This window comes from Meleagris gallopavo, chromosome 2, assembly GCF_000146605.3.
Source record: "Meleagris gallopavo isolate NT-WF06-2002-E0010 breed Aviagen turkey brand Nicholas breeding stock chromosome 2, Turkey_5.1, whole genome shotgun sequence".
NCBI lineage: Eukaryota > Metazoa > Chordata > Aves > Galliformes > Phasianidae > Meleagris > Meleagris gallopavo.
Window position 1 is genome coordinate 10580496 of NC_015012.2, and position 12044 is coordinate 10592539.

General features: G+C 42.3%; 1 protein-coding gene across 1 annotated transcript; it reads right to left on the minus strand.

Annotated features, from left to right (window-relative positions):
* Positions 1 to 609: 609 nt before the first annotated feature.
* DTD1 (D-aminoacyl-tRNA deacylase 1) lies at positions 610 to 12020 on the minus strand. The gene is made up of 6 exons (XM_010706584.3): positions 11826 to 12020; positions 10605 to 10695; positions 9420 to 9655; positions 7244 to 7341; positions 2704 to 2880; positions 610 to 1228 (listed from the first exon to the last, which is right to left on the minus strand). The coding sequence occupies exons 1-5, from the start codon at positions 11830 to 11832 to the stop codon at positions 2725 to 2727; spliced, it is 588 nt and encodes a 195-aa protein (XP_010704886.1). The 5' UTR covers positions 11833 to 12020; the 3' UTR covers positions 610 to 1228; positions 2704 to 2724.
* Positions 12021 to 12044: the final 24 nt, after the last annotated feature.

Below are 12044 nucleotides of genomic sequence, written 5' to 3' on the forward strand. Positions count from 1 at the left end.
CTCAAACACACGTTCTCTGAGTGAACAGACCATGTGGTCTCCTTGCGCTTCTCCAATCAGCTATTATCAGTGAGTTGACCTTAAAATCTTGTAAAGAGCTGTACACTAAGCATCCTGCTCATGGCAGGCGGCTTGGGAAGATAATAGGACTAAGACAGCCCTAGAGAATGCACTTTATAAAAGGTACTACAACCTCTGAAAGACGACCAAGATATTCCTCTTCACAGACTTTTGTTTTCTCTGCCTCGGTTTGGTAACTGCCTTGACTTTTAATACCTGAAGGAGAGTAACTTCACAGCCTGCTGCATCCTGACTCATTTGCTGACAGCTTCCAAAAGCTGTTCTGCCCCTGATTAACTTGACATAAATGTGAACAGTTGCACAATGCAGCATACGGAGCAGCTGCTGACAGATTTTCATGATCACTGTGAAGGATCTAAAGGACTTACTGCATTGTAAAGAGCAAACATTTTAGGGCAGCAACCTGACTTCCAAGCTTCCAAATGACAGGTGAATGAGTTGCACTAACAGGTGTTACTTTTGCTCTGGGTCACTCATCTCACACATTACAATATCTTAGGGATGCAATATGCAAAGACCAACAGGCACTCAGCTAGCATCATTTGTTTAATAAAGTCTTTTCTGTTTTTAAAAAAGTTTACAAGACAGACGTGTTTCACATGATAAACAACTAGCGTCTGATCTTTCCTTTTAATAACTTAATCCATGCAGAAAGACCAGACTGCCTAACTTGATGTTACATAGCAGTTGAACAATATGCCAAAATATACACAGACCTTCATGCTGAGATGGAAACAGATAGCACATGACATCATAGAGCTGCAATCAAAGTACAAGCTTGCTCGAATGATTTTTAGAATTCAAGTGTAAGTTTAAGGAAAAACCCTGATTTATTTCTGAAATGTAGCTTATGTACCAAGAGTGAATGTTCTGCTACAATCTGCCTACAGCCATCCTTTATTCGGCAGTCATGTGAAAACACATACACAGAAATGTTACAAGTCCTTTTTACTACTGGTACTACACATTAACAACTGAATCTGATAGCACTGCTTTGGTTGTTTCAATACAGAATGATGTAATTTTCTATTGTCTTAGCTCTGCTTTTCCATTTTCCATTTTTATCCAAAGTCCCCAAAGAGTGGTGCTGAGGTGAATGTCTATTAGGTCTCTCTTCAAGGATCCAGTGCAGCTTTTGTATGAGAAACTGTGGAAGGCAAACAAACAGAAACATTACTGGAGACTCAGCATAAAAGTACAGGATTCCTTCAACTTACACAGAGAAAAGTATTTTGACTTACTGTCACAGCACATAAATTTAATGCTATGTTATAACATTTTAGGAATGTTCAGCAATCTAGATTTTCAAATGCTACTGGAAAGGTCAGTCAGATTAGAGCACTCTAGAATGCAAATTCCTGCCCTCTAAAATGTTCCTATATCAACATAAAACCAGAAACAGTGGGTGAAAGCTTGTATTCCTGTAGCACAGCAGTAAGGCTAACAGCTGCTGAGAAATAGTACATTTTTGCCTAATTTCTTAAGAAAATTTTCTCCTTTCCAATGTGACTACTCATCTCCAATATCGAAACAGGTACACTGAGCATAAAGCCCAAGAGAGCAAAACTCGTGATTTCAATTATTGTATTACATGACAATACAGTATTATCTGCAATCTAATGAATTTCACACCACTCTTTAAGCTGTTCTCCATGAGGCCAGAAGAAAAAAAAAAAAAACTGTGGATTTGAAAGTTTCTTCGATTCTTTTTCCAGGTCAATCCAAAACAATAGTGTATTTCCAGAAATCTACTCGACATGCCTTATTCAAATGAATTCAAATTACTATCATACAGGTAATAATATGGACTTCTATAAAGCAGACATCACGCCTCAGTCTTACCACTCAGGAAGCTTGAGAAGAGGGAAGAGGGGAGGGCAGAGGAAAGATCTGAGTGATGTGTGATATTGAAGAGTATAAATCATATGCTGGACTGCAACCTAAGGGTAGGAAAATGAGGGAAAGGCTAGATCTAAACTTTGCAATGTTGTTCCTACTTAAACTGCCAAGTGAGGGCTCCATTGTGCAAACGAGGGAAATAATACTTTCCTGGGTTCTTGGAAGCTCAAAACCAGCAACACAGCCCATTTATTTTAGAAAAATAAAGATAAAAATAATTAAAAAAGGAAAGCTGCCATTTTCAGTTCTGGCCTATTTCCAATTTTCCACTTTCGTTAGTGGAGATTATTTATTTATTAGGGTATTACAAATAGTGGGGGCTGTTCCACAGTGACCAGGCTGCTAGGTATAGACAAGAGAAATCATGCATCTCAGCTCTGAAGAATACAAAGTGGGATTCTAAGTTAAGTTACTGCTGTGCTGTAAGACAAACATTTAGAATTGCAGTTTCAGCCTGAAAAACAGTCACAACCGGGGCAGACTCAGAATGCACACTTCCAGCCAAACACACAGCTGGGAAGTGGTTTTCACCCACATCTCCATTCTGGCAGGCCACCTGCAGATCGAAAAGGAGGTTATCCACCAGTAACATTATTGGGATTCCACCTTTCAACATTTCTAATGCAGCTCTCAGCAGAATCCAGGTACTGCTTCAGTAAAGCGGCCAGGGTTTGAGCCTGCCAAATGGGAGGACAAGACTTCACAGGAATGAAAAAGCCATACCTGAGGCCTGCTTTGGATGAGCTATGGCTCTCTTTCCGAAGACACATCTCCTTCAGCTCCACTGCTTGCACTGGGGTCATCTTTGTTACGGGGGGCATTTCTTTCTCTACTTGATTCAGAGGGTACCTTGGTTCTGGTCTTCTCTTTTCTTTGTTGTTGCTTTTCAAGTTTTGCCAGCTACTCACAAAGCAAGGACAGTGAGGAAACAGTTCTGAAATAATCTGATTTCAGAAGACAGTATTTCTAAAAAATTGTAAATGAGCATTTACAGCAAACTTGTATCTCAATTCATAATACGTATGCGTGGATCAGTAAGACAGAAAAGGAAAAACAATAATAAAAAACAAGAAACAAACAAACAACCCAATAAGGCTTGGATTGCCAGATATTTGGAGAAAACAGTGAATTACCATGCAACAACATGATCACTTCCCTAAGTGGATTGACCTTCCTCTGCTTTCCAGAGCTTCTTTCCTGCTCACCATAACATGCCAACATGGGAAAGAATAAAACACAAGGACCAAAAGAGGGAGCTGAATTCCACCAAGCTCCTGTACTGTTTGGATGGCAGTTTTGAAGTTGCCAGGTTTCTAATAACAGAATAGTTTAAGTTCAGCCACCCAGTACACAAGAATACTTATATTTTTGCAGAAAAAGAGATATCCGAACCTTAGCATCACGCAGGATGTAGAGTAACCATTTCAAATCAGCTTGGACAAAACCTTCAGCTAGCACTGCTTGCTACCTCCCTTATTAATATTTTCAGTGTTCCCAGTAGAGTCAAACTAAGCTGGTATTATTTTTACATCTCTTTCCCATTTTTCAGAGAAGCAGGCTACAGTAAGTTTTGGGGACACTACAAACTGAGAGTCACTTAAATCACTACGGACACTTCATGTAGTTCATCAGTTCGGTTAATTTCCATCAATTTCTGATTTTCTCAAGTGCTTCCATGACAATTCCCCCAAGATAAAGTATACTAGTCATAGAATCAATTAAGTTAGGTATGTGTGCTGATTATGAATTAGACTGGCTTGTGGAAGATGCTTAAGATGTAAATCTGAGCTGTGAGTCAGTATGAGCTTTGAGGACAGAATGAGGAGCCTGGAGAGGATGTACAGCATCCCCTTGTATCTTATCCCACATACATACCATCCTTACACACCTGTACACATGTACTTCCAAGCTGAAACAAAATATCTTTAATTAGTTTTATCACTAATTACAGAGTACCCCCAGCACAAAGCCAAATCAGTCAAAGCTGCTGCCTCAAACCTAGAAACAGCTTTTGCAGTGTGTACCCCATACTTTCACTGCAGCACCAGGCTGCTAGCAGTGATCTTCACTAACAATGATGCAGAAAATAATGTCTGAGTAGCATGTTGGTCTCTAATTTATCTCTACATTAAATTTCATCGTTTCTGTAAACTACATGATTACTAATTATCATAGAAATCCACTCTTCTCTAAATAGTATCCTTCTCTCTCTTATTAATTGAAAGAAAAACCAAAAAGCCTCCCGTTATGGGACACAGAACCCACATACATGATATATATTTGTTCATACATATTACAGAGGCAGAAAGGACTCAATATATGATAGCTTTACCAATAGCATGCCAGTATCGATAACACGTATTACCAATCCAAACATGCCTACACTGGCCATCTTCCAAGATGGTCTTGAGGGCAAATAGCACGATACAACTTCCGAAATATACGCACTTATATACGTACATATTTTCTTATGTACAAAGTGACCATGTGCTCTGCTGAAATCTCTGTTGTATTTATATTCTAGAGTAAAGAGTATGCAACAGATGGTCTCTAAGGTTACTAAAAGGACCTCAGAAATTACATAGTTCTGTAACTAGTTTAGCAGGACAAGGGGAAACAGCTTTAAGTCGAGGGAGGGAAGATTTAGGTTGGATGTCAGGGGAAAGTTCTTTACAGAGAGAGTGGTGAGGTGCTGGAACAGGCTGCCCAGAGAGGTTGTGGATGCCCTGTTCCTGGAGGTGTTCAAGGCCAGATTGGATGGGGCCCTGGGCAGCCTGGTCTAGTATTAAGTGGGGAGGTTGGTGGCCCTGCATGTGGGCAGGGGGGTTGGAGATTCATGAGCCTTGAGGTCCCTTCCAACCCTGGCCATTCTGTGATTCTGTGACAGTTTGAGAGCGGCAATGCAGTGCAGAAACACAGATGGCAAACAGAACAGCAGATGTTCAGACATAAATCCAGATCCATGCCCTGTAGCATCCCCAAGGCTCTAGGCATGACTACTCAATCTCTCCCACAGGGCAACATCTTTAACAGTGGAAGAGAAAAACAGGAGCTGTAATAACCTTGAATATTTAGGACAACACCCACGTGGGCATGAGCTGACCAAAGAAAAATGACACAAGTTCATTTATATACGAGAGAAGAAGGTCATTTGATAAGCTGTATTAATCCTTGTCTTATTATGAATAGAATTCTGCCTTCTGTTAAACTACAACAAAGGTAAAATTCTTAAGTGTAGTTTCATCCATCTGAAACTCAAATACTACTGAAATGAATAAAGATTTGTGCACATCTCCATGTGTGTTCTCCAATCTGTCCATGCAGCACAATAAGTCTATGAACTAGAGTTCAGACACAAAGATTAAATACACATTTCTTTGTACTCATAAAATACAGACTCATCTTTATTAAGCAGGCAATAAATCTCTTATTTTTTTTCATTTCCTTGCTTATGGAGAGCTTGTGTAATTTAAGAGGACACTGTAAGAGCACTCTATCAGAAAAGAGCACTCTGCACGCTGAAAAAAACAAGGCAGCTAACTTTTTGGTATTACAATGAAGAAAACTTCAGGCAGGCAATTCCAGTTCAATGTAACCAATGCTTTTCACACAAATACAGAGGATGCCGACACCCATCTCATCTGAACAACTATCATGAGCTACTTGTGTCTATTGAGTTGCTGGAATGCAGTCAGGCTGGTGAAGGGACCAGAAAACAGAACACATGAGAAGAGGCTGAGGGAAATGGTTAGTCTAAAGAGGAGCTGAAGGCTGAGCTCATCTCTCTCTACAATTACCTGAAAGGAGGCTGCAGTGAGGATGCTACTGGTCTCTGTTCTGAGGTGGTAAGTGATATGATGTGAGGAAACAGCCTCAAGTTGTGCCAGGGGAGGTTTAGAGCAAATATCAGGAAGAATTTTTTCAGGGAAAGACTGGCTAAGTATTGGAATGGGCTGTGCAGAGAGGTAGTGAGTACCCAGCCCAGGGGTATTTAAGGAATGTGTGGATATGGCACTTATGGACATGGTTTAGTGATGGATTCCATAGCGTTAGGTGATGGTTAGGCTTGAGTCTCTATTGCCTTTCCCAATCTAAATGATTCTGTGATTCTCTGTGCAGTGTAGCTAGGTCTGCATAAGCAATGAAAAGTTCAAAATTGTAACATAAGATCAGACATCCTCTATCTTGAGCTTTGACATGCAGTTACACTACAGACAAAAAATGTGCAGGATTAGAATCAGCGGCTCTCACCCTCTTTTGACAGTCTTAACTGCAGACCTAGTTAGCAGGACTAACATGGAAAACAATTTCATATGTAAAACTGCAAACGCTGACCCTTTTATCCAAAAACACCAACCCAGATCAGTTGCTCAGAAACTGCTGGTCCCCTGCCAGCAGTTAGTACCTCTGCTATCCTTCTCTGGGGAGCAGTATCTTGTCTGACCCAACTTCTGCATTTCTGAAGCATGGAAGAAGGCAGAAATGTCTTGGAATATTTCAAGTGTTTGAGATTATATTCCTTGTGACAATACACAAAAACGCAAGAGTCCTCAGACCACAGAAAGTAACTTTTCTTTCCTGCCACCATACCATGGATATTTTATATTGCTGAGACACTGCTGATAAACATAAACAAATTTCAAACTATGTCGACATTGCTTTGCTCTGAATGAATTGCCCAAAACATAGAATAATATTTTTAACAGAGGTGAACATTTACATTAGATTGACAGCTCTTAAGCTCAAAGTGGAGCTTTCTTCTCTGCCATCCAGATTTTTACACACTATTTCCTGGGCAAATCAGCAGCAGCTCAATTCCTCTGAGAGGGGATGTGAGTGCTTATATCCACAAGCAGCTGTTAATCCACACACAGAGCTGCTGCCGCTGCTAATTATGTACAGCTTGGGCTGATAGCACCTTGTGCTAAGCTGTGAGATTTCGGACAGACAGGGAACAGGTGAGTTCCTGCTCTAGGCAAAACATCACAAAAGGATGCAGAATAGAATTTGAAGGTAAAACAAAACCAATTCCAAACCAAAATACCTTGGCCACTAAGCAATTATTTTACTTTCCAGAGGCTGCATAGAAAGCATGAAATCGTCGTGCCTAAGGGAAGCTGTACTGCTTCACAACAGGAATGCTTCCCTGGGATGATGCAATGCTTTCACACATTTGTGTCTCATAAAGGCAGATGTACACCTCTGCAGTGAAGGTGTAACCTGGACACCCATTTCTTGCAGACAGTCTCTCTGGTTTGCTTACCTGTTTAGGGTCAACAGCAGCAGCTGGGGACTCGAGCTCTATTGTTACAGGCCCATCATTCTGGATGTGTACCTGCATGTAGGCGCCAAACTTGCCGTCTGAAAGGGGAAGAAAAGGAAGTGGTAAAAGAATAGCATTTACCAAAATCTTTCCCAAAAATGCTACTGGAGGAAAGGAAGAAGAAAGACAGAGGAAATAACAGCCAACTAACAAGGTGCAAAAAACACTAAAAAAAAAGTCTACATGCGCTTAGCTCTGTGCTCTGATTCAGTGACAATAAATACACAGCTAAGTACAAAGACGTCCACATGCTCACAAAATAGAGCTAGCCTGCAGATAATCATGGTGTTCACAGTTTAGGATAGGCAGTAGTTCTCTCAGGTAGGAGCTAAAATTGTAAAGGATGTAGCAGATAAGCCTAGGGCCTAGTCCAGCTAGCCAAGCTGACGGCTTGAAGAAATCTTATATATGGACAAAGGACTGAAGAAAGAAGCCTTTTGAAACACCTGACATTGACTACTTTAGAACAGGGAACACTGGTTTGCAGTTGATCCTAATCTGACAGAAATACTCCTGTATTCCTGTCTGGAATGTAGGCTTGGTCAGAATTTGGTAACACGGGGAGATATTCCAGACCCAGTCATGTCCTGAAAGTCTGCCAGAAGTTTGCTATTTACTTAAAAGTAAAAAGGAAGAAGGCTTGTTTGAGCCATATCCTAACAGATCTACTACTCAACTGCTTTTCCAAAGGCTGCATGCCACGAGTCACTGTGACCCAGAGAGACAAGCTTTGGCAAAGCCATGCACTGTAGCACCACAGAAGAGATTGCTGGCAGTAGCCCAGCAGCTGAGGAAAAGGTTCCTGGGCCTTTGGCTCATTATTCATCAAAAAGAGAAGATTAAAAAGCTGCTGTCAAAATACAAAATGTTTGAAAGCATATCAGAAACAGAGCATTTTCCAAATCTCAAGAAGAAAGATGTAAATATATAGAGATATATCCATTTTTATGGCCGTCCTTTCGGTGAAAGCAATCCCATGCTAGCTTTCTACTTTACCTAGACATAAACATCCAAATCAACCAAATCTTAGCAGAGCAAATCTTATTCCCACTCACTTCTCAGGAAAGTTAAAATTCAGAAAGCACTTGGTCTAATGAATTCAGAGCATAAGCTTGATGTTATGAACCAAAAGGGATGCATAGAAGGGGTATGAGAAGTGCATTCCTTGTCACCAACAAATGTTAACTGGAGGAATACATCAAGCCATTGGAAGGTTGACACCAGACAAGCATTTCACTGTGCCTCATTGGAAAGCACTGAATGATAAGGCTGGGTACCTGAGATAACTATCTTTCACCAACAGTCAAAGTGAAGGTGAATACCCAAAGCTTTCTCTAGCTAGTTTTCTGCCTCTCCCTCTCAATTTTTCCACTTCAGTCTGTTAATAATCCATTTAAACAAACACACACACACACACACACACACACACACACACTCACACACACACACTTCTAGATTCTTGTCTTTTGGACAACTGTACCAAAAATTCAAGTTTAAATCTGCAAATGGCCAGAAATCAAACAGAAAAGATTAAGGGTGGATAGAGAACAAAAGTAAAGGGAAGCCAGGCATTTTCTGGTGAAAACCTGTTGCATAAATGGCATACATTTGTGAAAAAGATAGTCTAAATGAAACGCTGTTTTCAAGTACCACATTACACCTCCCACTATCATCGTTATCACTTATCAAAATGTAAAAATAAAGTGCCAGATTGAGATGCACTGTTCATCACACACTGGTGATGCCTTCGAGCCTGACTAACCACCTAAGTCTCAGAAGAAATGTTCTGGGTTATTCTAGCACAAAGATATCCACCCTTTGAGCAAGCCTGGCATCACACTTATTCTCATAGTCTCATAGCCTCTCTGAGTTACATCATCATTCCTGTTGAACAATTACTGACAACACGAGAACATCTGAACATCAAGGCATTTCAGAGGAATGCCAGGAAATGGTGTGGCTACAGGAAGGCCAGATGGATCACTTACTGCTGCATAAAGACACCTCCTTTGCAGCACAGACAGAAACTCACAAAACAAAGTAGCGATCACAGAAAAGCACATACACACAAAGTTCATTGGTCACAGCAAGGACCTTACCAGCCTTTTGCCCTTACCTTTAATAAGCTCTGGTTTGTAGGCTTTTCTTAGCTGCTCTAGGAAGTTGTTATAAAAACTCTCCGCCTGCTCTGTGGGCATTGCCATGTGGTAGTCAGGTTTGTTTCCTTTAAGGATGCACTGGAGAGTAAATTGGCTCACACACAACACTTCGTACTGTTTATCCATCACACTTTTGGACCAGTGCTTCCCACTTTCATCTTCAAACACTCGCAAGTTTAAGATCTTTCGAACCCTGGGAGAAGAAAAAGATTTCTGAAATTTCACAGTTGACCCATTAAGGATCAACAAGTGCAGGTAACACCTGGCACGCTGGAAGAGATAAAAGGGATGGCAGACGCACATTCATTCTGCCACCACATAATACATTTCCCTTGTCCCTTCCTTCCTAAATCACAGAGATCTCCCCACATTAGGCAGAACCATAACTAAGAAAGCCATTGGTTGTACTTCATGTTTTTATAGAGCACAAGACCAGGACAGAACAATAGCGCGTTACAGAGTGTCATAAAGATGGTGCATTAAGTAAAAAAGCTTACTCTTCACTCTCTGATTTTATATGTCACAACATTACTTAACATGCACAGATTTGGAAATTTTAATCCTCCTACTGCACAGGCAAATCACACTCAGCATGACTGAAATGAAATGAGATCATCTTAAATGATATTTGTTTCCAAACATGATTCACATCTCCTCCTCCATCTCCTCCTCACACACTTCCCAGACCGACCCCACAGCCCAGATGATGACAGCACTTTTTCATGAGGATGATGAGGAAGGCAGTCAGCAGTGCAGAACTACAGGTGGCAGCGAAGCAGGGACTGGAACTTGTCCTTAGGGCTGGTTCCTGGAGGTAGAGGCTGGAAATGACTGGCTTGAACTAAGATGACAAGGATCAGGGAACTTTCACACACGCAGTCTTGCAACCTCACTTATGGTTCAACTCTGATACCATGAGTGCATGCCTGTCACTCTCCAGTCTTCTGCTTATTCTTTTAGCTTCACATGTTCAGCATCTAGCAACAATTAAGTGCAACGAGTGCAAAGCAATTCAAACAGGAACTAATGCAGACAAACCTGCATATTCCAACAGAAAGAGTGCCTTAGCTACAGAACAGGTATCACCAAATCCAAAATGCACAAGCAAAAGAAGAAAAAGTGAAAGGAAATACGTGACTTACATGTGCTCCAGCTCTCTTTGCGTATCTTCTAAAGAAATGCCCAGCAGCACACAGAGACCTCGTCCTATAGAACTTATCTGTTCACCACCCACTGGGAAAGGGGAGAAAAAAAAAGTAAGATGAAATCATAGAATTGCAACCAGATCAGGTGCTCAGAGCACCATCCAGCCTGACCTTGAATGTCTCCAAGGATGGGGCATCCACCTCCTCTCTGGGCAACCTGTGCCAATGCCTCATCATTCTTACTAGAAAAACTTCTTACTTATATCGAACATAAATCTCCCCTTTTTAGTTTGAAACCATTTCCCTTTATCCTATCACAACAGATCCTACTAAAGAGTCTGTTCCCTTCTTTCTTACAGCCCTCCTCTGGATACTGAAAGGCCACACTCAGGTCTCCCTAGAGCCTTGTCTTCTCCAGGCTGAACAGCCCCAGCTCTCAGCCTGTCCTTGTAGGAGAGGTGTTCCATTTCTTGGCTCATTTTTGTGGCCCTCCTCTAGATACTCTTCAACAGGTCTACACCTCTCCTTTACTGAGGACTCCACATCTGGATGCAGCACTCCAGTGAAGGCCTGACAGCACAGAGCAGAGGGGTGGGATCACCTCCCTTACCCTCCTGGCCACGCTTCTTTTGATGCAGCCCAGGATACAGTTGGCTTCCTGGGCTCTGGGGGCACATCGCTGGCTCATGTCCAGCTTGCCATCTACCTGTGCCCCCAGGTCCCTTTCAGCAAGGCTGTGCTCTATGCATACACTCCACACTTGTACTGACAGCGGGAGTTGCCATGACCCAGTTACAAGACCTTGGCACCTGAATTTGATGAACCTCATGAGGTTCACCCTGGCCCACCATTGGAGCCTAGGTCCCTCTGGATGGCATCTCGTTCCTCAGGCATGTCAACCACTTTGCACAGCTTGGCGTCATCCACAAACTTGCTGAAGGGGCACTGGAAACCACCGATAATATTTCAGAGCACCGGTCCCAGCAGTGCCCCAAGAGACACCACTTGCCTCTGATCTCCACTCTCCATTGACCACCTCTCTGCATTCGATATGAAGATTTTTGCCTACAATTGGACCAGCAGCGCTAAGCACAGCAGCAGCAAACACACTCCAATCTTAGGAAAAATGACCCGACTGAATTCAGTGAGCATTCCCCATTTCCGTGCCGCACCACCCCCAACAGCTGCGAGAAAGTCACGCCTGTTAGGGCCTCTTACTCCTCATCCGAAATCGATCAACCCACAGCTCCGACCCTCCCGCTGAGCACAGAGCTCCTTAACGGCGGTGAGAACAGAAGGCAAGCGGCCGCAGGCGGCACAAAAGGCGACTCGGGCAGCGCTGGCAGCACACGCCAGCAGCGCCGGGACAACCGAAAGCCATGCGCCAACCAAGGCGAAGCGAGGGGGGCTCCGAGGGACAGCGCCGAGAAGAGCGCG

Coding starts and splice junctions, on each gene's coding strand:
- DTD1 (XM_010706584.3), bottom strand. Junction 9,656..10,604: donor CAAAGAGAGCTGGAGCACAT/GTAAGTCACGTA, acceptor TTCTTCTCCCAG/GGTTCGAAAGATCTTAAACT. Junction 7,342..9,419: donor CAAACCAGAGCTTATTAAAG/GTAAGGGCAAAA, acceptor TTCCCCTTTCAG/ACGGCAAGTTTGGCGCCTAC.